Source organism: Mya arenaria, chromosome 8 (assembly GCF_026914265.1).
Source record: "Mya arenaria isolate MELC-2E11 chromosome 8, ASM2691426v1".
NCBI classification, from domain to species: Eukaryota; Metazoa; Mollusca; class Bivalvia; order Myida; family Myidae; genus Mya; species Mya arenaria.
The window spans coordinates 22,456,960-22,484,606 of NC_069129.1; the positions used below are offsets into that span (position 1 = coordinate 22,456,960).

At 35.2% G+C, this 27,647-nt stretch overlaps 1 protein-coding gene across 1 annotated transcript; it reads left to right on the forward strand.

Annotated features, from left to right (window-relative positions):
- Window positions 1-27,587, forward strand: LOC128243340 (uncharacterized). Its single transcript, XM_052961052.1, has 18 exons — window positions 1-420; window positions 1,743-2,290; window positions 3,131-3,242; window positions 4,030-4,223; window positions 5,083-5,151; window positions 9,898-9,922; window positions 12,687-12,791; window positions 13,564-13,703; window positions 15,035-15,211; window positions 15,790-15,928; window positions 16,258-16,429; window positions 18,422-18,556; window positions 19,977-20,198; window positions 20,688-20,840; window positions 21,247-21,325; window positions 22,495-22,545; window positions 23,099-23,206; window positions 24,990-27,587. Exons 1-18 carry the CDS (start codon window positions 51-53, stop codon window positions 25,764-25,766), a joined length of 3,576 nt encoding a protein of 1,191 aa, XP_052817012.1. The 5' UTR covers window positions 1-50; the 3' UTR covers window positions 25,767-27,587.
- Window positions 27,588-27,647: the final 60 nt, after the last annotated feature.

Here is a 27,647-nt window from a genome sequence, read left to right on the forward strand (position 1 = left end):
TATTGTTTATCTGCAGAAAAAAGTTACCTTTTAGATTTTAGATAAGGAAAATGAGCTATTATGCGCAACAATACGATACAGGGGGTGGTGATAGTTATCAAGAACCAACTGATACACAGATTGAAACGACTAGCGACCCAAACCAAGCATACTATGACCAATCTTACTATTCCGAACAATCTGGCTACGATCAATATCAAAATCAAGCTGACCCTTACGGCCAGTACAATGCCAACGAAAGCTATGTGGAAAACTATGACCAACAAGAACGTGCTGCTGGAACAAGTACCAGCACCGATTACTATGACTATCACACATCACAGGCGACTGAATACCCAAATTACAATAGTGCCACCAACTACCAAACTGGTGCTGCTGGTGGTGGTGTCGCAAGCACTTCTTACCAAAGAGGTGGAAGAGGTAAACATATTGAAAATTATTTTTTGTTAGTGCTGTGAAGGGTTATTTTGGTTTATATTTTCAAGCTAGACATATTTCAGTCTATGTGCACAAGCAACAATGATGAGCGTTACGGGATACTTTTTAATATTTTGATATTTCTTATGTATACATAAAAAGCTATTACTGGTTGACGGTACATTTCCGAACAGGACACAAATCCCAAACACCTTCTAAAACACGCGTTTGTTTACCGTGATCGATTATTCAATGATCTAGATCAATACAGAGGCTTGCCTTGGTCACACTTGCGAAGTTTCATCTTGTTTTGTTGAGTATTTTTCTAAAAAATGCCATTCAAAGTGTTTATGCTTAAAGATCAAAATGTAGCACATGCGGAAATGACGTCAGAGGGCGCACGCGCATCTTTAAGTTTTGCAGTTATGTTGACCCACATTCAAGTAATTTATAAATAGAAATCACGCTTTACATTTGAATTGCATGTTTTGAAAAACATCGGCAACAATAAATAACTTTACAGCTAAGTGTTTATTTAATAAAGCATACTTATAAATTATAATTGTATGACCATGTATTTTCGCTTTGCAAGTGTTTGGTGTTTGTGCCGTCCATAGCATAAATTTAAGGGTGATTTACTGTCCATAAACTGAACGATTTTCGACATAAAATTGATGAGTTCGTGAATCTGTACTTTGACAGATTTTGTCACATTAACCAAAGATGTTTCATACACAGTTTTAACTTACTACAACAAAAACTCTCCAAGATAACTGTGAAAAACCTCAAAAAGTGTTCGGATATGTGACCCTAGCCAGTACTCTTTAAATTGAAACTGTGCGAAATTATATTAAGCATAATCATGTGAATATGTTGCATAACAATGATAAAACTGTACCAAATGCACTTAAAAATGATTGAAACTGGAAGCCAATTGCCAAAAGTCATTTTGAAGGCCATTTAGGTTGGCGTGTTTTGCCTCTGAATTTGAGTCCTTTTAAAATGCACTCCAGAGACTATATCAGGCCCAATCTCAGCTTTATTTGGCGCTATGAAAAAACCACCGCGGTTAACCAGCCCTGCGGGGGGCACCTGGAAAGTAAAAACATGGCCCTTTTCCCTGGCTATCCCCGGTATACCCCCGTACCGGGGGGGGGGGGGCATGGTTACAATTGACTGGTGCATAAATCTTGAAGGAATATTTGCTGGCTGCTTAATTTATCATGCATAATTCATTTAATATAAAACTACTAGAACATGAACATTAATTTAACAGATACTGAATGAATTACATTTTTGAATTACATCTTTCATATCATATGCAGGTCAAGTGTATCAAGCCAGAGGGAGGGGAACAGCGGTAGGAAGGGTAGCCCAAAGTTCAAGAGGTCGTGGAAGGGCACAGGGGCGTGGTGACTATGGCAACAACCAGCAACAATTTGGATGTGGGAATAGAGGGCAACATTTTGGGGTTGGGAAAAATCAGCAACAATATGGGAACTCAGTTGGACAGTTTGGTCAGGCAAAGAGTAGTGGTGTTAGCATGTCAAGCCAAAGCAATAGGCAGTATCATAATCCGAGCAGTACTAATAAAGTTGGTGGACAGTTTGGAATTAAGTCTCCTTTGAAAGATAGTAATCAAGCAGCCACATCAATCAGCCAAATGTCGAATAAGCCAAATTCTACTGATCAAACCCCAGGTTCAAGTACTGTAACAGAAGTTAAAGGTACAGAAGTAAAAGGTCCGGAAGTTAAAGGTGCAGAAGATAAAGCTACAGAAGTAATAGAAGAACCGAAGGAGGCGGAAAGTGAATCATCAGATGAAGACACTGACTTCTGCAAATACTGTAACAAGAAGTTTGACTCATTAAAGGTAAATTGCCTTGGTGTACTTCAGTGCATTTGTGGCTTTCGGTATCTTAATAATAATACAAAACTAGGCAAAAGGGTAATGAAGTTCAGCTTAAAATTAGTAACTTCTGCTAATAAAAACAACATTTTTTAAGGACTTTCAAATGTGGATTTGAAGTTAACACCCATCACGTTTTTTTCTGGAATTTGTAATTAACAAGTCATTTTTGGTGCTCTACATTTTTGCTTTAATTTCTCAGGTATGCAGCATTAAAGCAATATGACCAGCAAGAAAAAAAATGCGAGATTAACTAGTAAAAGAATAAGATGATTAACCTGGGTACAAACCCAACTGAAATAAAATTCAAATTGGGTTTTCTTTTACATTTTATAAAGACTGTGTATACAGAGTTCCATTTTACCTTTTTGGGAATGGGTTTTTAAGATTGAAATGAAGGGGAAAATGCTTTAATTTGACTTAAATCGAGAATTTAACTTTGCCTAGAAATCAACAAGAATGCTTTTTTAAATAGACTGACAGAAAAAATAGTTTCTTTAAGAAGACATGACCTCTTCCTTTCAAAAACAGTTTGGGGTACAAATGTACATCTTTAGTGAGAAATAAACATAAAATGGCATTTTTATTTTCACAATTTGGGAAAAAGTATTGTATTTTTGTGGGGCTGAAATCGGTAAAATAGCTCCATACGTGTAAAAGGGATAAAACAAGTCAAATGGCAAAAGTTTTAAGTTAGTAATAAGAAAATTGCTGCCAATCTAGGATATTATTCCAAATACTCATAACAGCATTGTTTGCTAGTTGCTTGACAGTGTAGAATTTCCATGAATTACGTGTTTTTAGGCGTACCATGCTCATACCAGAGGAATGCAACACACAGCATTTGTTATGGAGGCAAAAAGAAAGAAGGGAGACAAGAAATATGATAAGGAAATAGTTGATAAATCTGTACTCGGTAAGTTCAAGTTTTTATGTGTCTGATTACTCTTCAAATTTCTTGCAGTTTTATAGTCAAATAATACCATTATTTTTTATCCTTACAGAATTTCCCTGATCAATGCAGAAAACTTACATCCCTGACTCAATTTTACTTGCTGGGGACTGTTAAAGATGCAAGACCCATTTTCCTTTTTATATTTGATATTCAGTTTTGTTCCCAATGCCAAAAAGTATGTTTTAATTCCAAATGTAGAATAATAAATTCCAAGATTTTCAGTGTTATTAAGTTGCTGAGATAATTATGTTTGGTAAATGACTTTAGTTAGCAAATGACTTAAGATGGAAATGACTTAAGGTGTTTTATGAATACCAGCCAGGGCTTTTTATGCCCGTTTTGTGAAATTTTGCTTTGTAAAAATGCCAAAATTGGGAAATTTTACAGTTAAAAGAAAAAGCTGTCTAGTCTCCTGCGAATTAGGAAATGATTAAATATTAGTTTATTTTCCGTACTTAAAAGACCCAAAAATATCAATCCTTAAACGTAAATCATATATCTATTGCAATAAATCATGATAGATAACATTTTATACTGATCTCCAAATGTTATGAAAATCAATGATTTCCGAGTTTAATTTCCAAAAAAAACCTTAATATATCACATAATTTATGAGGATGTTGAAAATGAACCCGGACGGGATAAAAGAATTCTAAAATAAAAAAAATTGGGAATAGGTCCGATAGTCGGACCCGTGGGTACTATAGAAAAAGCCCTGCCAGCCCTGTATTAACCAATGCCTTTTCAGAGGTTCAGATTCCAGCTCCAAGGCCACAAAATGTTGATGCAGAATTTAAGGATGAATTTGAGGTGGAAGACAACTGGATGGATCTTGACAATGACATGATAGATTCCATCCGTATGCGTAAGAACATCGAAGAGAGGGACCTGAATCCAGAGCAGATTGGAAAGAGTCACTTGCCTGATAATTATTCTTGCCCGGTATATGGAAGGCTTTTTGTATATATATTATATATATATAGTATTAATTACTAAAAATCATGGTTGATGATTGTCAATTTTATATAAAATAAGTGCTTTGAATGATTTTTAATAGCATATTTGACTAGACATTTAAACAAACTTCAATCTAAATTTATTCATAAACCTTTTAAAAATACTTTTTCATCAAACTTAATAGTTTAATTTAATTTTCCCATGTTGTCCCCACTAGCTCCAAATTTCTCACCTCAAACTTCAGATAATTCATCTCTGAATCTATGTGATTTTCTTATTTAGGTGAGAAATTTGGTCTATATTTTTTCTTACTATTTACAACTAGCTTACTCGTACTCATAGGGTTAGATGAAATGTAAGGCTCTTAAAAAGCTTAAAACCCAGAAGATTCAAAGGGGCTCTGACTGGGATAACCCCCACAATTGCCTTGCCCTGGACCTGCTGGAGCCGTTGCTAGGACTCCAGAGTAAAGTGGCAATAACACAGAGGATCCCATCTACTTTTGAAAAAATTCTTCAAAATGTTTTAACCTTAACATAACTTTGTTGTTTTTTATTTCAGTATCTTGATAATTTCAGTATGTTTATTTTATTCCAGTATGTTGTTCTATTTAACCCTTAAGCTGCTGATGGCGATTTTAAAGGCTTTGCAAACAGCATGGAACCAGACCAGCCGCCGAGTAACTCGGCGCCTGGTCAGGTTCCAAGCTGTTTGCCACTCGGTCAATATATCCCCAAAGTTTTAAGTAAATTGAAAGAAATTTAGAATAAACCAGACAACATTTTAGAGCAGACGACAATTTACCCAGCATGCAAAGGGTTAAGTTTGTTTTCTTTTATTTCAGTTGTGTGAAATTCGATGTACAGGGGCACAGGCTTTTCGGGCTCACATCGATGGAAAACAGCACAAACATGTAAGAATTCTCAATTTTTCTATGATTAAAAGTATGATTTAAGTAAGAAATTGGAAAAAAATTGATTTTGTATGTTTTACTTTTAAACTTAAAAAAGCTTTGATGGTGTACTTGTAAACAGCATTGAATGGCTTGGAGTTTCATGCACGCAAAAGGTTCCGGTAAGTAAAATGATGTATTTTAAAACTGCAGTCTTCTTCAAGGAGGTAAGAATGTCTTTTAATAAAGATGATCAGGTTTCCCCATTGTTATTCCATTTGTGGGATAACCAGTTGCATGTGTTCACAGAGTTGGAATGCGAACATACGTTTTCAATGTAAATAGCAAGAATGTTTTATACCTTGACAAAATTGTTCAAACAGGTTGTAGTGCAGTTGCTACTGGTTTTGACTCTGTCAGACAAATGTATAACTGTTTTTAACATAAAACAAAAGTGTGATAATGAATAATTCAGACCAAAACTTGAAAAAATGAAATACAGGTATACTAGAATTGATAAATACATTTAATCTGGTGAAATAAATGGACAAATAAAATAGCTGCCGTTTGTGCTGGTATCAGATATTTACTATCGATAACTTTACTCAATTTTGGGAATTATCGAGCTGGTTTTTCACAAAAAAACAGGCACAGGCATTTAAGTAAGTTTTTAAAAAATGCACGGCTATGCAGATTCTTCCATGTATCTCAAAAGCAGTATTAAATTTGATGAGAAATTTGGGGCTGGGATTATTTCTGCTTTGTTAGAAAGGAGGTGAAATCTTAATATTTCTCTTCAGAAATCAATCATGGCAAAATCAGAATTGACCTTTTTGATTAGTTATTTATAATCGACCCTCATAACAACACTAGCCACAAACTTTGTTTATGGGGAAATTTTTAGATGTTCTTTAAGAAAAGGCTTTTCAAAAGACTATTCTTTATGTCTTGAAAAGTATTCAAAGCAAATTTGACAGTTAATATTTATATGATAAATTTTGGACCGGTTCAAAGAAGCCTGTCTTTGTATGGTTAAAATTTGCACTTCAGACATTTAACCAAATGGCGAAGATCTTTCTTATTCGTAGAAAGGATTAAACATTCCCCTCAAAAGTTTTGATGGGAATGTTTATGATATATGAAACAATGATGAATTAAAATACAAATGTGAGATACAATGACACAGTTTTAATGCAAGTAGTTCATACATGTACTTGAAAAAATAGTGCAAGCTATTAATATTGCCAATACTGTAAGACAAAGCATTGAATTATTGAACACATCTTTACTTATTCTCCATAGCCACATTGCATATAATTATACCCCCACAAACGAAGTTTGAGGGGGTATATAGGAGTGAGCTTGTCGGTCGGTCCGTCTGTCGGTTTTCATGGTTTCCGGACGATAACTCATGAAAGGCTAGACAGATTTGAAAATTTTTTGGTACACAGGTGTAACATCAGACGATACAGGTCAAGTTTGATATTGGGGCTGGTGGGGCCAAGGTCAAGGTCACTGTTACTAAAAATAGAAAAACGGTTTCCTTACGATAACTCATGAAAGGCTAGACAGATTTGAACAATTTTTGGTACACAGGTGTAACATCAGAAGATACAGGTCAAGTTTGATATTGGGGCTGGTGGGGCCAAGGTCAAGGTCACTGTTACTAAAAATAGAAAAACGGTTTCCGGACGATAACTCATGAAAGGCTTGACAGATTTGAACAATTTTTGGTACACAGGTGTAACATCAGAAGATACAGGTCAAGTTTGATATTGGGGCTGGTGGGGCCAAGGTCAAGGTCACTGTTACTAAAAATAGAAAAACTTTTTCCGGACGATAACTCATGAAAGGCTAGACAGATTTGAACAATTTTTGGTACACGGGTGTAACATCAGAAGATACAGGTCAAGTTCGATATTGGGGCTGGTGGGGCCAAGGTCAAGGTCACTGTTGCTAAAAATAGAAATGGTTTCCGGACGATAACTCATGAAAGGCTAGACAGATTTGAAAAAATTTTGGTACACAGGTGTAACATCAGAAGATACAGGTCAAGTTCGATATTGGGGCTGGTGGGGTCAAGGTCACTTTACTAAAAATAGAAAAACGGTTTCCGGACGATAACTCGTGAAAGGCTAGACAGATTCAAACAATTTTTGGTACGCAGGTGTAACATCAGAAGATACAGGTCAAGTTCGATATTGGGGCTGGTGGGGCCAAGATCAAGGTCACTGTTACTAAGAACAGAAAAACGGTTTCCGGACGATAACTCATGAATGGCTAGTTTTTCTTGTCAGCAGTGTAACTTCTAAATTACTCAACAGATTTAAATAAAACAATACATGCATGATAAAAGAAGATGCAGTGTGCAGTAACCTTGGAGTTATGGCCTCTTTTCAAAGGAATGGTTTGCCATTCCTGTGTCCAGGCGGCATTTGGGGGTATTCGTCACTCCTGTGACAGCTCTAGTTGTCTCAGGCTTAACATATTATTTGTCTGATAAATTCTGGACACCATCTTAAGTAACTCTGTTCTGAAATAATGTTAATTTAAAAATTGCTTAATATTGTTCTTAATAGTTATACCAATGGTCAAAATAAGCACAGGCCCAGCTCTTGTAGGATGCTGTTTGGGCATGCTCAAATTCTCGATGTTATATAGCAGGGCTTGTTTAAAGTTTTTATGGCTTGTTTTTTTAATGAATGGTATCAATGAATACATCAATGCTTGTAAATATTGTGCCCGTAGTATTCATGCATAAAAAATACAGATGCTTGCTTTTGATGATTAAGAAAAGCCTTCTACTACAATATGAAATATGGTATTAAATTGTTCCATAAGAAAATGAAGTGGAAAATGATTTGAAATTTAAAACAAATAAAAATTGTTACTGAAAAGACCAACTGGGACAAAACGCTTATACACAAATAAAACCATTCCATAGCTCATTGGTAATAAGTTTTTTCACTGTAATGCCTGAAAAGTGAATTACTATGACAGCAAACTATTGTTGTATACACAAGAATAATATACGAAATGTCCTAAATTGAAAAAAACAACAACATTACAGTAGTATACTGAAATCATAGACTCCTAAACACATTAAATATGTATCGTATAAGAATACTCAATCTTCAAATGTTTGATAGTTTCGTCATTTGAAGAAAACTTGCTGTAAAACTGTGCTTTGTTGGTACGAAAAATGTACACTATCAAGGGATGGACTTAAAAAAATGCACAGATTTAATGCAAGTGAAATATTTAAGTAGAAACTTAAATACTTGCTGTAAATCTGTGTTCTTGGGCCTAGCAGAATACAGATGAATTTTCTGTATTGATGGATTCATGCATAATTGAGTGCATTTCAAAGAGAAGTGATTTATCAATTTGAGCTCATATGTTCTTTGAAGAAATAAAGTCTAAGTATAGAAGTAGCCCTGGCATCAGGTGGTGTTAACAGTGGTGCCATAGTTGCCTTGCAAAAAACTTTAACCATGGCCATGACTAAAAAAGTAATCAAGCTATTCAGATGAAACTTAGTACACAGGTTGAATTAGACAATGTGCATGTTTGGAGAAGTACCCATAACTCTTGCTTTAATAATTGTTTAGTTATGCACCCTGTTTGACTGGAAAAACATACACAAGTTGGGGTTTGTTCCACAGTGCTCTTGTTTTAATTTTTGATGATTAACGATATTGATGGCCAGAGAATTTTTTTTATATTTGCTGTGCCAGAATGGTAAAAAATGAGGAAGTTGTGCTTCGTTGATACGAGAACTGTACACTATCAAGGGATGGACTTTAAAAAATGCACAGATTTAATGCAAGTGAAATATTTAAGTAGAAACTTAAATACTTGCTGTAAATCTGTGTTCTTGGGCCTAGCAGAGTACAGATGATTTTTCTGTATTGATGGATTAATGCATAATTGAGTGCATTTTAAAGAGAAGTGATTTGTCAATTTGAGCTCATCTGATCTTTGAAGAAATAAAGTCTAAGTATAGAAGTAGCCCTGGCATCAGGTGGTGTTAACTGAGGTGCCACTAATGACTTTGCATCACATTTGCGTTTACAGAGGTGCCATATTTGCCTTGCAAAAAACTTTAACCATGGCCATAACTTAAAAAGTAATCAAGCTATTCAGATGAAACTTAGTACACATGTTGAATTAGACAATGTGCATGTTTGGAGAAAGACCCATAACTCTTGCATTAATAATGGTTTAGTTATGCATAATGTTTGACTGGATAAAATGTACACAATGTTGGCGTTGGTTCTCTACAGTAGTGCTCTTTCTTGTTTAAATTCTTGATAATTAACTGATGGCCGGAGAAACATTATATTTCCTGTGGCAGAATTAGTCAGTAATGAATGAAAAAGTGCCAAAATTTAAGCATGCCACTTGCTTTTTTTACATCATAAATCTAATCATCCACCTTCCCACTTTTATATATCTTGGTAAGAATTTAAATCTTATTTGTCTATGTTCTACTGAACAAATACAATAAAACATAAAATTAATTTTGAAAGATGGAAAATAAAAGAAATACAAGCAGAATTGTTTTATCTTATGTAATACTATGAAAACTTATGGGGCTTGTCCTAATCTTTGTATTTTTTTATTTTCATTCAAGTTAATGTTTTGGTATTGCAAGAAAGTCTATTGAAACGTATTCATTATTTTCCGAACATTTTTACAGATTTTATTTTTAAAAGACTTGATTATTAATATACATGTATTGACTACGTTTTCTGTATTTTTCAGAACTTGGAGCTTGCAGCGAAGGGTGGTGAGTAAAACGCTATATAATTAACTGTTAATTATTTAAGTGATTCAGTCTTATTATTTCACAGCTAGCTTCTCATTATGAATATACTGACATTACTGATTCGTCTATTTTAATGGCTGAAGCATATTTTTTTTTAAATAGAAGATTTTTTATTGAAAGGTTTGAAACAAATAATATGACATATTTTTTTTCTAATTTGAACATGATTTTACTTTGTCACTTGTGCACTAAATAACAATTTCACTTCTTGCCTTAAGACGAGATTTTGAGGACAGACAACATATATATCTTAAATTAACATATATTTTCTTGTTGCTTCTATGAAATAATGATTTCATTCATTGTATGCTTGATGATTTTATTCTTAGCTTAAAAACACAATGGAAAGTATTTTTGAAGCTCATTTACCTCTATCGGTGTAAAAAATGGATAGAATTAATACTTGCTCATCAATCAGAAATGATAAAAACTACTGATACAAGTGATGAGGTCTTCGTGAGAACTTCCTGACGCCGCTTCAATTTTGAAAGCACATCAGGATCAAAAAGAAAAGAATCTTCTTATAGACTGAATTAGATGACTGCAAACAGCAACCTCATCTTGAAAACCATGACCAGCCGACAAGTGATCTGTACCAAGAAACTAGCTCGCTTGGTATGAGGAATTTTCATTGTAGTTCTAATGCAGTGATATTGGGAGCGTTTATCTGCCAAAATGGAAACGTTTTGCCTGGTTGTCAACTTCAAACCCACTTTTCGAGCCTGAAAATCATGACATGGGATGTCAATACCATAAGAATTAGCTTGTTTGGAATAAGAACATTTCATCAGTTCCATTGCAGTAGAGTGCAGTATAGTTGAGATCAGTGGATAGCTACTTTACACACCGAACAATGATCTCATGAGAGCTCTTTATTCATAGAATCTGTGCGGCACCTGATGCTTATGAAAAAAGTTTGGGGAAAGGCTTCCCTCATCTGAAACTACAGGATGTGTTTCGTGTAGCAATGTATCATGCTATAATTGCAGACGGTTCTGTTATAAATAAATGCTTCCTCATTGCTGGATATAGCTTGAAATGCCTGATGTAACGTTACGTTATTTCAGTATATTGTTGCATTTGAATTGGTTCTTAGTAATAATGATATCTAAAAAGGTTTTGACAGAAGAAATTGGTGGTGAAATAGCTATTTGTAACTCGACAGCTTTGCAACTCAACATCTTATTGTGAACAAATTAGTGTTTATGTGTGTTTATACCTGCTTACTTGGACCCATGGTAATGCATACTTGAAGACTTTTATCAATAAACGTAAGGGAAAATATCGTTAGATCAAGATTTTCAGTTAACATTATTGTCGTGTTATCAATTTATTAACTCTTTTTAATAGCAAAATGAAATAAATATTTCAGAGCCTGACCAACAAATCACTAAGTTTAAAAAAATATTGTATGTTTACACAGAAATGTTTATTGGAAAAAAGAGATAGTATGATATGTGCATTGATGGTATGTTTGTATCATATATGTATGCACACTTTTGTTTGTGTATGGGCTGGAGCCCTTTTATGAAATAGACTTCATATGGCCCTAATGTCCTTTTACATGTACGTCAGTAATTAAAGATAGGGTGACATTTGCATTCAGTTTGAAATAAACATCTTGTATGTATATTTGAAGACTTTGTTCAATATAGAACAATTCTATTAATCTTCAAAACATGACATCAGTTTATTTCTATTTAAATAGATTTACCAGCTTAAAATCTAAATTTGTGATATTGAAGATGTGAGAAGTTGTCAGAATTCTTCAAAAAATATGTTGTCATGTTTTAAAGTTTAATATACTTGGATTAATGTTTGGACCTAAAATTGTTCCCTCTTGAAGCTGTCCTGTATATGATTTAGTTCCTATTGTGAAGGTAAGTCAAGATTTAAGGTAAGTTAATAGGTTATTTCAGTTAAAAAGACAACACCGGTAAGATATTATAATATGCTTAAGATGTACTGCTTTTGGATCATGGAGGATTTGGCTTTCATGAGAACACTAGCTGAATGAAATCGAAATATACAGAAATCAAAAGACAGTACTATCATCCCTTTTAGTATAATGTATACATTACTGGTTTATATCTCAAAGACATGATTTCATATTAAATGTCGTTTTTATGACACATGTTTTTGAACATCATTTTATTTTTGCGCAATTAAACTTGTAATGACATGACATCGGCCGAGTGGAATATGGCTGTATTACACTGGAGTGGGATACAAACTACCATATTTTGCGATATGTTTTGCATTGATCAGTAGTATTTAACAAACTGTAATATTCAGAGTTTATATTTGTATGCTTTTCCAGTACCTGAAAGGTGTGATTCTATGTGGTTTTATTTCAGCTCTAAGTTTTAAAAAGATAACAACAATCATAAGAGTAATGTGAAGAAGAAAACTGGAAAAAAATATTTTTTCAAGATTTAAGTGACATCTCATATTCGTGTTCATACTCTGCTCTAAAAATATGTTGGTGATCAATATTGCTGAACTGCATGGGGAGGTCATTATGAAAATATGTTATATACTAAAGGCTATCTATCCATATAAGCCCAAATATAATTGGCTAGCCTTTGGTGGGCATTTGTCACATTCCAGTGACAGTTATTGTTTACCATTATTCTAAACAAGTAATATATTACATTAATGCAGCCTTATCTTGCAACAAGCATTCTGTCTGCAATTAACATGTAATTTCATGATCTACTTACAGTCAAGGTGAAGGCCAAGAAGAAACAGACAAGTGGAATCATGATTGAAACAGAAGTGGAGGCGAAATGCATGAAAACAATCCAGGAATGCCCCCATCCTATACTTGGTAGGAACTTGGAATTGTCTCATCCTTAACACATATTTTTTTTTATAGCATAAGAGTTTTAGCTGAAGATATATGGAAAGGTGCTGCACACTGTCCATTATCAGAAGCACCCTTCTGGTCTCATTGAGCCCAGGATGGGCACGCTTCAGCCTTCATATAATTCAATGCTATAACTCATAACAAGATAATAAATACATACAAACTTTACATATCTGGCTGTTGAAACCTAATATCACCTCAGTTAAACACAATGTCTAACATTTTCTGCCAAATTCATAAATGTTCAACTTCTTCATAGCCCAATTCAATGTTCCCTTTGTTACAGACATGCTTATTAATTTACATGTGTAGGCAAATCAGTGTCGCTTGTGTCATTGAAATAGTAAATATTACAGAAAATCACAATTGAAGCTGTTGCCCATAAAATGAATATAAAAACTGTCACCACTTTTTATGATTTTGTCATATTTGCCGCGAATGGCGATCACCAGCGTCCCTCTGTTTGTTCCATTAGATTGTTCAACCACCAATCCACCAATCACAGAAAAGAGACTAAGAAAAAGCATTAATGCTAACTTCTCGATTCTGTTACTGTGTACTTAAATTGCTAGCACAACTTATTGATATCTGATACTTACAAATATTGACTACCATGATTGCTTTGTGATTATATGTCGACTTGCTATTATGTGTGTATATAAACTTACTGTATTATCAAAATAAATATTGGTTTGACCAAACCAAGCACCAATTTCTTGCCTTTTTTGTGCAGGACTGGACTATGTGACAGAGTTTCAGAAAAGTGATCCCAAGGTGGCCCCTCGCTACGTGTGTAACCTGTGTGAGGCCAAGTGTGACGTCAGTACTATCATATCACACATCGTGGGGTCGAAGCATAGGCTCAATTTGTTTGTATGTTTACATTTATAGTAGATCTCTTGTTTTAAAATGACATGACACCAAACCACCCTCAAATTACAAGAGAGCAGATGTGATTTGTCTGCGGATGCATGGATTCCCGCAAACTTATGGCTCCAGGGTCTAAAAACTGATTTAAAAAATAGTTAAACTGCTTTTTAATTATTTGTTGTCAGTATTCACACTCCAGATTACTTCAATTTTGAAGTCAGGAGAGCCCTCAAAAAGGCTTTTAAAAAGCCAGTTTTGCCTTAGAGGAAGGGTGTTTCATCCTAAATGGGGGCATAAAGCACCCCCAAAACTCATCAGCCCTTCAGCTGCCAGATCAATCACATCCCTGAAAGGGTAAACCAATGGACAGATGTAATTATACAAATCAGCATCACATCAGTTGACATTTTTTATCAGTGTGACCATCATATGATTGTTTTAGAGGTAATGGGTTGTCTGATATAGTTTTAGCTTGTCTGGTTTCTGCAGAAAAGAAGTCTTGGTATTGCAGTAGCCCTTGTGTCACATGCATTGTGGTGCAAAAAGTTTGGTCATAACTAAAAGAAAATTCAAGATAGAACTTGGTACACATGTTGCTTGAAACAATACGCTTATATACAGCAAGGTCCATTACTCCATCTTTTACTGTCTTCCTGAGTTATGCCCCTTTGTATTCAAAGAACACCAGACAAGTGTTTATGGTCCCTCTGCACTCCTCTTGTTTTCTAGAATGTTTTTCAAAGTCTAGGCATAGTGCTTGTGTTATAATTGGCTTTCTCTGTTCCGCATAAAAACAGTATCCTTTAGGTGACTGGTAATTTGAAAACTGTCATTGGTATTAACTTGAGTCTTAAATAATCTGATTTTTACCACACTATCTATTTAAGAAATATTACACACTGATGAGTGTCATATGACATTATAAGGACCGACCAGTCAGCCCCCGAAGGTGTATATGGATTGAGGCATTAGCCTTATATTACACCGAACACTTTATTTTACCATTGTTTTTGAAGTGTTTCAATTAACAAAGCTAATAGCTTTGCCTTCAATTTTTTTCTGCCTTTGTCAAAATCGCAAGCAGCACTCACCATTTTTATGATGTCAGCAGTCTATATTAGATTTTGAACAGGTCCGTACTGCTGAAGTCATAAAAACTGGATTTATATTAAAATACAGTGATATGCGGACCGATCAACTTTATATATATATATACCAAGAAGGGACACATATATGTAAAGTATAATATATATATAAATGACATGTATATTTGTAGCAAGGACCATAACACTGAATGAGATTATTATTGAGTTAAGCCCCTTTATATTTTTCAGAAAGCTAAGCATCCGAGCATCTATGAACATTTGACCAAGTTCAACTCTAAGAAAAAGAAATCGGAGATAAATGCAAACTGTGAGATGTTTGCAAAGGATATTTACAAGAAGGAAGGGCGAGGTCAGGTTCGTGTGAAGATCGAACTGGATGTGGATAATGATGAGAAAGACTTTGACGTAAGTTTTGATGGATTGTGGGTTTTTTGCTAAGATAAAAAAAACAGACCTGTCACAGAAGCATGACAAATGCCCCTGAATTGGCCTCATCTGTGTGATGGCCAATTGACTTTTAAGTGTGAACTTCATGATTGAGGCAAGAACATGAATTGATTGATTTTGAAAGAGATAAAGTAAATAAGTAATAAATGTAAAGCTGAGATACAATATAAATGGATGGACAGTGTGATTTCTATATGCCTCACTAAAGGAGGCATAAAAAGTTCTACCATAGCATTGATGTCTTTAACAGTATTTAAGTTTTTGAGTTGGACATTGGGTCAACATTTTTACAACGATAATATCCAATCAATAATTATGTATAACTAAATTTGTAGCAGGATCATTATCACAATTTAGGCACAAGCATTTCTTCAGCTATGATGCTTCATAAAATGACAGTTAGGTTAATTACATTCAAAAACTATTGGGGAAAAATGGGGAAAAAAGCATGAGTTTATCAAAATTCATAAAGCAAGATATACTAGTAAATGGTGTCTGTAAATTGTAGTTATATAATACCCCTGCTTGTATTACAGAACAATATGAAGCGTCACGCTATGGCCCTGGCGGAGAAGGCTAGTACACTACGAGAGATTGACACGGAGGAGAAGACCGAGATTGTCATGGAGGAATTCAGACGTAAGAAACGTCAGGAACGATTGGAGCAATCTGGCGGTAAGGATTTTGCTCTTTTTATGGAAATTATGAAATTTCAGGTGAAAGAGACTTTTGAAAAGTTTTGAGAAATTTACCAGAAGGGCATTATCATTAACTATGTAAATTAGTTATGGAGTAATTCTGACACAAGAATGTTTTTTAAAAATGGTAGAATTTTGGCAATGAGATTGTGACTTAAGCACAAGGTTTTGATATATCATGTGGTAACTGCTATCTCACATGTGCTTCAATTCAAGCTAGTTTATCCAAAAGTCTTATGGCGATGACTGTTCATAAATATATTCAAAAAACTATACAAAGTTTGCGCTCACAATTTATGTCCTCAGATGCGCCTCCAAGGCATGGTCAGGTTGGAGCAGAAGACAGAGGCCATTGGGGTCCAAAGAGGGGTCGGTTTGAACGGGAGGATTGGGGTGACGACAATTCACAGGATAGCTTTTATGAAACCAGATATGACCAAAACAGAGGCAGACGGTACCCTAAAGATGATAGGCCCATGTATGTATATCGATTAAAAACTTTAAAATGGACATACCTTTAACTACTTACTAAATAATGCATCTATGGAAGATATTAAAAATGTAACCGCGTATTTAATAGCAGAAAGCACAAAAATATATAATGATTGGTGAAAGCTAAAAGATTTACTGTGGTCTACTCTAGTCGCATAAGGTAGAAATACCATGTTTTATGCTCATTTCTTTCAAATTAAACTTGGTATCCTTCGGACCATTGTTTTCGACATTTAATCATCCTTTTTATAATGATATTATTAATTTTGGTAAATCTCATTTTGGAGCAATAGTGCATCTTTAAGGAAAGATAAAGGTATTCCAACCACATATTTGTACCCTAATTAGACATTCATGCGTAGTGAAATCATTCTTGTAAATTGAACTAACTTACTTCAAATTCAGGAAACTCATTAGTACTTGCATAATTATTAAACATGGACGATGTCTATGGCCAGTGTCTGACTTTAGACTCAAGAGTCTAAATTGCCAATCTCCATTTCATTTTAACTTTCCTTCTGGCATAGTATTGATGATGAACTATGCTGATTTACATCACTTTTAAATGTTTACTGTTATTTACATATTTGATTAAAATAAATCGCATCAAGGTGATTTTTTAACCAGGTTTTCAACGAAAACCGGGTTATTAGAATGAGGTTGTCGTTGGGCGGGCGGATGGACGGGCGGGCGGGCGTCAAACATTGGTTTCTGTTCAATAACTTTAGTTAGCATTGACAGATATTGATGAAACTTGGTGTGTAGGTAGCTTATGTGAAGAGCAAGCTTGGGATTGCTTTTGAGGGGGGTGGGGCTAAGGTCAAGGTCGCCTGTTACTAAAAATAGAAAAATGGTTTCTGCCCAATAACTTTTAGTTAGGATTGATAGATATTGACGAAAGTTGGTGTGTAGGTAGCTTATGTGAAGAGCTAGCTTGGGATTGCTATTGAGGGGGGAGGGGCTAAGGTCAAGGTCACTGTTACTTAAAATAGAAAAATGGTTTCTGCCCAATAATTTTAGTTAGCATTGACCGATATTGATATATGAAACTTGGTGTGTAAGTTGCTTATGTGAAGAGCTAGCTTGGGATTGCTTTTGAGTGGGGAGGGGCTAAGGTCAAGGTCACTATTACTTAAAATAGAAAAATGGTCAAGGTCACTGTTTCGTAAAATAGAAAAATGGTTTCTGCCCAATAACTTTAGTTAGCATTGACCGATATTGATGAAACTTGGTGTGTAGGTAGCTTATGTACAGAGCTAGCTTGGGATTGCTTTTGAGGGGGGTGGGGCTAAGGTCAAGGTCGCCTGTTACTAAAAATAGAAAAATGGTTTCTGCCCAATAACATAAGTTAGCATTTATAGATATTGATGAAACTAAGTGCATGTGTAGGTAGCTTATGTGAAGAGCTAGCTTGGAATTGCTTTTGAGTGGGGAGGGGCTAAGGTCAAGGTCACTATTACTAAAAATAAAAAAATGGTTTCCGCCAACAGTAATTTTCAGTTACGTCTCTTTTTGATAAAAGTAAAGATAAAGTCATACAACAAATTAATTGGCTATAATTTCTGATTGCCCATAACAAAAACCTGGTTTCGTCGCATTGCCGCGCTTCTAGTTTATTTTTTATAAAAATGATTTTCTGAGTCTACGTCTAGACTCGGACTTGAAACTGAAGTCAAAAATGTGGTCTTATGGGCACTGTGTATGCTGACTCTGATTAAGAGCTGCACATGGGTTTGTTTGGATCTAAATAGACTTCCAAATGCTGGTACAATTTTTCATATTAAAATTCAGTATATTTCATCATTAGTTCTCAGTTAGAAGGAAAGTTCCGATTAAATGAAGATTTGCGGATTTGCCACTTGAGTCCGAACTCAGACTTGAGACTATAATCATGGCCCCAGATAACAGCTGTCCTATGTTACATGTATCTTCCTACTATAAACTTCACTCTATATAGCCTTTTTAACACTATATTCAGGCACGGTCGATATGGCAGAGAACCATATCAGCCAGATCCTTACCAATCATATGACCCATATAGCCGAGAAGACTTCAGAGTATCGTACCGAGAGAGGTTCGACTTCCATCAACATAATGACCCATATTATGAGCGGTAAGTAGTAATGATGCTGTAAGTAAAATCATTGATTAATTGTTGATCATCAAACATTAACTGACAATTTTATATAACTATTAATTTTTAGCCCTTAAACACAGCATTTGCCTCGTCCAATAATGCAAATGCCTTCTCTATCTCAGTGCCAATATCTATATCAGTTAGCAGCCCTGGTCCGAAAAATGATATTGATATACAGCCCACATTTTAAAGGATTTGTTTGGCTAATTAAACAGGGCCAAAAATTGATATCGATTTGCAGCTGGAAGTTCGGAAATGGCAGCCATTTTGTTTTAAATATATAAAATTTATGACAAATATAAAATGTGTTATGTATATAAGAGTGGTTCTTTGTTATAATTAATACATTTTTTTAATAAATTTAGTGTTTAAATTCTGTATCCATGAAGTAATTTAATAAAATTGTCAATAAATAAGTAATTTGATATTGGCTCTGTAATTTGTCCTTGGGACAGTCGTATTGGCCCTCGACCTTCGGCATTGAGCCAATATGACTGCCCTTGGACAAATCACAGGGCCAATATTAAATCACTTATTTATTAACATATAGCATTAACTGATATTCATAATTAGCACTGCCAAAATGTATGATTTCTGATATTGTAGCCGCACCTGTTCTTTTTAAAAAATATCATAATGAAGAGATGTTTTATTCCATGATGGAAAAATATATCAACACAACTGAACACAGAGAGCAACGTGATGTCATGCTGTTCATAATTAACTCTACTTTATAGTAACTCATTTTTCCGAAATACCCATATGATTAGATGTAATACATTTGAGGTAGAAATGCGGAAGTCCAAAATATGTTTGAACATACCTAGTAAAATTACTATAATTATTTCAATATACAGTAATATATAGAATATATTTGGTGTAGTAAATATGATTTAAACAGAGCAGGTGTCATTTTCCTACTGTCTTTTCCAATACCCCTATAAAGATAGGGCACTGATAGGGGCCAGCTCCCTATAAGTTGCTGATAATCCAATTACTGATAAGGGCAGACACTAGTAGTAGCTGATAGGGTGTATTATCTATGAAGTAAAGGGTTTAATAGTTACAATAAAAAAGTATGCATACTATGAACATGTCAGTCAGGCAGTATTATGGTAAGTATTACATAACTAGGTAGCATGGCTTAATTGTCTACCGGGTATTTGAATGTGCAAACTTTAAAAAGACATGAACTCCTGTAATGTAATTCTGTTGACAGTGTTCACTGTCCAATCTGTTTTGCTGACATATTTGTTTATATAAATAGATTAAAAATTAACAGCAGATTTAACAATCCTTTTTATGCTGTGCTCTTGTGTTTTTTAAGGTAAATCAAACATGATTATAAAATACATAAAATAAAGGTTTTGTAAGTTTGTTTCCTCCTTGTCCTCAGGCGAATGTTAGATGAACGTCGATACCTGGACAGTCTAATGATGGAGCGACATCGTCTTGCTGACCCCTACGATGAACGGAGACGTCTGGACGATGTCATGGCACGCAGGAAGTACCTTGACTCACTTGAGAAGGATCGTCTAGAAGACATGATTGCCAGACGAGCGAGGCTGGAACAAACGGAAGATATCGACCTGATAAGGCTGAGGCGCTTTGAAGAGAGGTCAGTTTTGTTTTTGCTATCGCCTGCTAAACATAGCAGACAAATAAAGGTTACTTTGTCTGGTGGCGTCTTATTTTTTGTTTTGGATCAGTAACTGTTAAATACTTGTTTTCTTCAGACTTGGTATGCACCTTTCTTATGGTTCCATAACACATAATAATATCTTAATCATTCCTAACTACCATCACACTTACAAGGAGCCATTCCATGAGTTGGCAATGTTAAATAGAAATATGTTACTTATTTCTAATTACCATCCCATCCATATACAGGGAGCCATTCCATGAGATAGCAATGTTAAATAAAAAATGTCTTAATTATTCCTATCTACCATCCCATATACAGGGAGCCATTCCATGAGATAGCAATGTTAAATAGAAATGTCTTAATTATTCCTAACTACCATCCCATATACAGGGAGCCATTCCATTAGTTGGCATTGTTAAATCGAAATGTCTTAATTATTCCTAACTACCATCACACCTACAGGGAGCGGCAGATCGGCCAGAGAAGTGGAGGTATGCCTGAAGCCAGCCGAAGTCCGGGCCTATCCAGCAACGAGAGGACGCGACTTGAAGACCAGATGAAGAGAAGAGAGCTTATGAATATACAGTCCACGGCCAAGGATATCATGCAGGACCAGTTAGTGTTCTTTGAATGTACTTTACAGGAAATCTAAGAGATAACTTGTTTCTATGATAAAGTTCTCTTTTCAAATACATTTTGTGATGTTAAAAATTGAGCTCCAGTTCAAAGAGAAGTTATAAATGCTTAAGGCAAATTTATAAAAAAAATAATGATTGAAAAATCTAGGCCACATTACACTAAATTAATTAAATACATTATTGTACTTGGAAAATTATTTGGTTGTGTATATCTGTCAAAGTTGTTTGTTAATTGTTATTTTTAGGGATAAATTGTTCCTCCATAGCATTACCTGGTATTTTTAGATGACATTCTTCTTAAGTGAAATGATGTGACTTTAATTTCAACCCTTTCCTGTTTTTAGTATAATATTATGCTAAATTTGTATGTTTCTGTCCAACAGATCAGCCAGTCTGTCACTGAGTGGTGACCCTTCTGTTGCTAGCAGACAAAGGACTGATGCCGCTAGGCAACTGCAAGAGGTGACAATATGAAATATATTTTTCAGCCCTTCTGTTTTTCGAAAATGAAAAAGTTGAGGCACCGTCAGTTGAGGCACCGTCATAGCCTTGGTGTTGTTGTCAGCGACGTTGTTTACAACATCCTTGAACCTTGGTTATATCTCCAAAACCTCAAAGATAATTAAATTCACACTTATAACAAGGCCCTTAACTCTGGCTTTAATAAGTCTTGTGCATTGGCGTTCACCCATCGGTGCTCTTCTTTAGTTCTTCTTTTCTTGAAGAAAAGGTTTAGGTATTGACTTAAGCTTGTTGGAATTGGAGCAGTCATTGTATATTAACTTTCATGTTGACGTTTACTTTGTTCGCATGAAGAAGCTCATATGAAACTTGGTTCACTTGGTCCATATAACAAAATGCACATTTGTACTAAGTCCCATATCAATGAATAAAATATTTGTTGAGTTCCACTTCTTGATTGACTGACAAATTGGACAGCATCCCCATTTGAATATTTGTATCTATAAGAGATTAGTTTATACAAATTTCTTGTAGCTCGATTGTGATGAAAACTGATAGCTTGTTGAATAAATCTTGAGTCTGTTTCCTGCGTAGAAACTAGTACTGTTTCCCATTTTGAGAGGCCATAAGAAAGTACCCCTGGTGGGGATCGAACCCACAACTTCTTGAGTGAGAGGCGGACACCTGAACCACTAGACCCCTCAAAAGATTGTAACGTCAATTGATGATGACCATTTGATGTTTGCCTTAAGGTTACAAAATAGTTTTTAATTATACACCATTTGGTATACAGACAGGCATATGAAAGTTTTTTGTAGAAAATGACAGGGTTGCTCCAATCACTGAATAACTGAAAAATGATGACCATCAATATTTATTTGGTCATAAACAATTAACAAATATATTTTAATATGTACACAAAAGAGCTTTTTTGATTTATGCTATATGAACGAAAAATAACATAGAACACACAGAAAACGCATAAGAAACGATATTAATTTTGTAGTTATAAAACAATGAAGTCAAACATGCCAAATGTGTGGTGTTTGCTCATGCATAAAAATATTCCAATCATTGATCAGTTTTATATCTCCAATTATCTATAGTAAAATTTGGTCGAATTCCCAAAACTAGCACACCATTCATTCTCATATTCTTGCCTGTTGCAGGAAGCTGCCAAGAATCCCACTGTCAACGTGTCCGAGATATTGCAAAGCCTGGTAAGAATGATTTGATAAAATACACGATGAATATCTACAACTATACCTGTGATGTAAGACATATCAGAATGAACACCTTTTCTTGTAAAAAATTTGTTACTGTAAATAAACATGTTCAGAGCATGTACATTGAAAATTGACTGCTTATTGAAAATATAGAAACTTGACTGAACATTCAAAAGATATGCCATTACCACACATTGAAAAGATTAAAAGATAGACGCTTAACTGGTAATTTTATGTATAGAAACTTTACAGTAAATTTAGAAAGCTGTACCATACAATTAAAATACAGAGACTTAACTGCTTATTTTATATATAGAAACTTTACAGTAAATTTAGAAAACTGTACCATAATGATACAATTAAAATACAGAGACTGCAAAAAAACATTAAATCCTTCCTGAATCTTGCTTACGTCTATTAATTCCTTTGTAGCTGTTGTTAATGACCTTCAGTGATGATGAGGCAGTCAGGGCCCTGCTGATTCCAATCCTCAATCATCTTACATTTTCCAGCACACTATGGCATGATGTCCTTATTTTCTTTTTAGACATCGTCAATGATCTCAAGTGAGGATGACGCAGCCATGGCCCTGCAGATTTCCAACGCTCTCACACAGTCACTCCTCAAGTACAGGCTACACAATGCACCCAAGGAGGTAAGGCCCTCAGAAATGTGTATTTTAACAATCCTAAATTGATGGATGTTTATTAAGTGACATCAGACATAGGTTTGGGGTAAACAACAATAATAAAAACTAAGAGCTGATAAAAACAAGTCGAGGTAAATTAAAGTGCCTGTTGAAATTTGTTTATAAACTGTCGCCTCAGAGCAAGAAATGCATCTATAAATAGAAGATGGAATTGAGTTCCTGCATTTATTTGACTGTATCTTTAATAGAAACTAAAATGTTATTTTCAATGCATTTTTATGCCCCCGAAGGTGAGCATATTAAAATCGCACCGTCCGTCTGTCCGTCCGTCCGGCTCTGTAACTTTCCCTTGTATGGACAGATTTTAAAATAACTTGGCAAATGTGTTCCACGTACCAAGACGACGTGTCGCGTGCAAGACCCGTGTCCCTACCTCTGAGGTCAAGGTCACACTTAGTATTTATTCGCAATGGAGTGCTGCATATAAAGACATAGTGTATAGGTTGTTGTGTCCGGGCTGTAACTTTCTCTTGTATGGACAGATTATAAAATGACTTGCCACATGTGTTCCACATACCAAGACGACGTGTCGTGTGCAAGACCCATGTCCCTACCACTAAGGTCAAGGTCACACTTAGTGTTTATTCACAATGGAATGCTGCATATATAAGCACATAGAGTATAGGTTGTCATGTCCGGGCTGTAACTTTCCCTTGTATGGACAGATTTTAAAATGACTTGCCACATGTGTTCCACATACCAAGACAACTGTCGCGTGCAAGACCCATGTCGCTACCTCTAAGGTCAAACTTAGGTGTTTATTCACAATGGAATGCTGCATATATAAGGACATAGAGTATAGGTTGTCGTGTCCGGGCTGTAACTTTCCCTTGTATGGACAGATTTTAAAATAACTTGCTACATGTGTTCCACATACCAAGATGGCGTGTCGTGTGCAAGACCTGTGTCCCTTCCTCTAAGATCAAGGTCACACTTAGGTGTTTATTCACAATGGAATGCTGCATATATAAGGACATTGAGTATAGGTTGTCGTGTCCGGGCTATGACTTGCCACATGTGTTCCACATACCAAGACGACGTGTCGCGTGCAAGACCCATGTCCCTACCTCTAAGTTCAAGGTCACACTTAGTGTTTATTCACAATGGAATGCTGCATATAAGGACACAGAGTATAGTTTGTCGTGTCCGGGCTGTAACTTTTTTTTGTATGGACAGATTTTAAAATAACTTGCCACATGTGTTTGACATACCAAGACGACGTGTCACGTTCAAGACCCATGTCCCTACCTCTAAGGTGAAAGATACACTAAGTATCTATTCACAAGGGAATTCTGAATATAAGGACATAACAGTGTAGGTTGTCAAGTATGGTTGGTATTTTTTTATGATCAGAGGCAATTTAAAATATCTTGCCATATGTATTTGACACGTAAAGACAAGATCAACTTTTCATGTACTGACCTTGTTCATAGGCCAATGTCACATTCGGGGGCATTCGTCACATACTGTGACAGCTCTTGTTGTTGTTTTTTCTGATGCTAAACATATTATTGCTTAGTTAGCGTTAATCCAATTCAAATACAGTTAGGTAAGAAATGTGACAATGATATCCAGATATAACCTAAAATGCATCACATAAAAGAGTGCTGTCCACCATTGTATCTTAATTATTTTAATTTAGGGGCACAGAAACACAGAAAAAAAATGTCCTTTCTACTGTTTCTTCAAACGTGTCAAATTTTGATTCTTAAATACATGTATTTTACAGCTTTCATCAATTACTGACTCCCTGAAGGATTACCTGCAGCCAGCTGAAAAGCCAGAGCCATCTTCTAACATACCGGGATTGGGAAATTCCTCCTCAGATAAGAAGGTTCCATCATTCCTGAGACAAAAAGCCCCAACACCAAAACTAGCATTCTCTGTGAAGAAGGACGATAAAGTTGTGTCCGGCAGAAACGTGTTTGGTCCACCAAGTCCTTCACCGCCAAATTCACCCACTAGCATAAGCACTGCTGCTAGTGTTGCGACTACGGTTGTCAATACAGCCAATACTGATCAGCCACAAAGAATGTTGTTGGAATCTATTAGAAAACAGACAGAATTGATAAAACAGAAGATTGCTGCATCTTGTGTGGCAAGTACTGTGCCCAGTTCTCAACAGCAGACTTATCCTCAAAGCAAGCAATCCCAAGCATCTACACAACCTTATGAACCTTCAGCCAATCAGAAACAAGCTGTAACAAGTCACATAACCTCAGCTGCAACATCAGCCCATCATTCACAAGCTTCAGGTCACATGGCTGCAGCATCAGCCAATCAGACACAAGCTCTAAGTCAGGTGACTTTCTCATCAGCCAATCAGCAGGCAGTTCAGCCAGGTGGACCAAGTGACTATTCCTCCTATTATTATCAGCAGAACTTCCATATGGGGGTTCCGAATGCTGCCCCACAAACTGCTAGCACTTCAAACCCAGTGCAAGCCCCTGGTATGAACACCCAAAGTATGGGATATAAACCTAGTCAGCAGTCTTACAGGAGATAGATCAATGGTTTTATTATTAAAATAATCTTTGTATTGTATTGATTGTAAAAAAAATCATACATGTATATATCTTAATTTTATGGTCGTTTTTGTGTCGCCTGAAAAGACGACATATAGGGGTTACTTTTGTCCGGGGTATATCTCCTAAACTATTAGTGGTATCAACTTGAAACTTCATATATGTACATAGATCTAATTGAGGGCAAGTGCAGTGCACAAGAACTGTTACTCTTGCTTCCATATTTTTAGAGTTTTGCCCTTTGTTATTTTTCATGTTTAAAGTTTTGTCCGGGGCATATCTTGTAGAATATAAGAGTTATCAACTTGAAACTTCATATGTACATAGATCTAATTGAGGGCAAGTGCAGTGCACAAGAACTGTTACTCTTGCTTCCATATTTTTAGAGTTTTGCCCTTTGTTATTTTTCATGCTTAAAGTTTTGTCCGGGGCATATCTTGTAGAATATAAGAGTTATCAACTTGAAACTTCATATGTAGATAGATCTCATGGAGGGCAAGTGCAGTGCACAATAACAGTAACTCTTGCTTTCTTAGTTTTAAAATTATTGCCCTTTGTTAATTTTTATGCTTAAAGTTTTGTCCAGGGCATATCTTGAAGAATATAAGAGGTATCAACTTGAAACTTCATAGCTAGACAGATCTCATTGAGGGCAAGTGCAGTGCACAATAACAGTAACTCTTGCTTTCTTAGTTTTAAAGTTATTGCCCTTTGTTAATTTTCATGCTTAAAGTTTTGTCCGGGGCATATCTTGAAGAATATAAGAGGTATCAACTTGAAACTTCATAGCTAGATATATCTCATTGAGGGCAAGTGCAGTGCACAATAACAGTAACTCTTGCTTTCTTAATTTTAAAGTTATTGCCCTTTGTTAATTTTCATGCTTAAAGTTTTGTCCGGGGCATATCTTGAAGAATATAAGAGGTATCAACTTGAAACTTCATAGCTAGATAGATCTCATTGAGGGCAAGTGCAGTGCACAAGAACCGTTACTCTTGCTGCCATATTTTTAGAGTTATTGCCCTTCGTTAATTTTCTTGCTTAGGTTTTGTCCGTGGCATATCTCGTAAACTATAGGAGGTTTAAACCTGAAACTTATTCCGTAGGTATATCTGATTGAGGGTTCAAATGCCACCTACACTTGAAAGTTAAATGGCAACATCATTGTCTATAAATGAATAAAATGCCAATCTAACAGCTATAATGTCGACAGTAAATAATTCGTCAGGCGACACATCCGACTCGCGGAGTTCTAGTATTGAGCATAAAATGCCATTCATGAAAGATTATATAATAAAACATTAAAATGCCAAAATATTGACCATTGTGAATACTAATGCATGTGAATCAGAGCTCATGTTTTTTAAAAACAGCTAAATGTCCACTGTTAAGATTTTATCCTTGGATCTAAATTACTAACATCTTTAGTCTTCTTTTAGGCCCAGATTCAGTCTTGTAAATGGTTTCTGTTTAAAAAAAAAGTATCGAAATATAAATAATTGTGAAATGAACATATTTGAACATATGATTTATATACAGCATTTTACTCAATGTTTTAAAAGAATTTTATAGCAAAATCAAAATAAGACAGATTTGAATCTCAAATCTGAAAATGCTGGTGAATATAAATCTTGAATAACTTGACTGTGACATACAATTATCATATGTTGTAAAAATGGTACCGTATATATTTATTGTCATTTGTAAAATCAGAAAGAAAAAAAGGATCTAGTTTCCTTTGTAATTCATACTTTTAAATGATCATGTATGAAAAATAAATGTTTTCGTTACAAGTTTGTTGACATCATCTTTATTTGTTTAGTATTTGTGGAATTACAAAGAAAGCTTGGTGCTTAAATGTG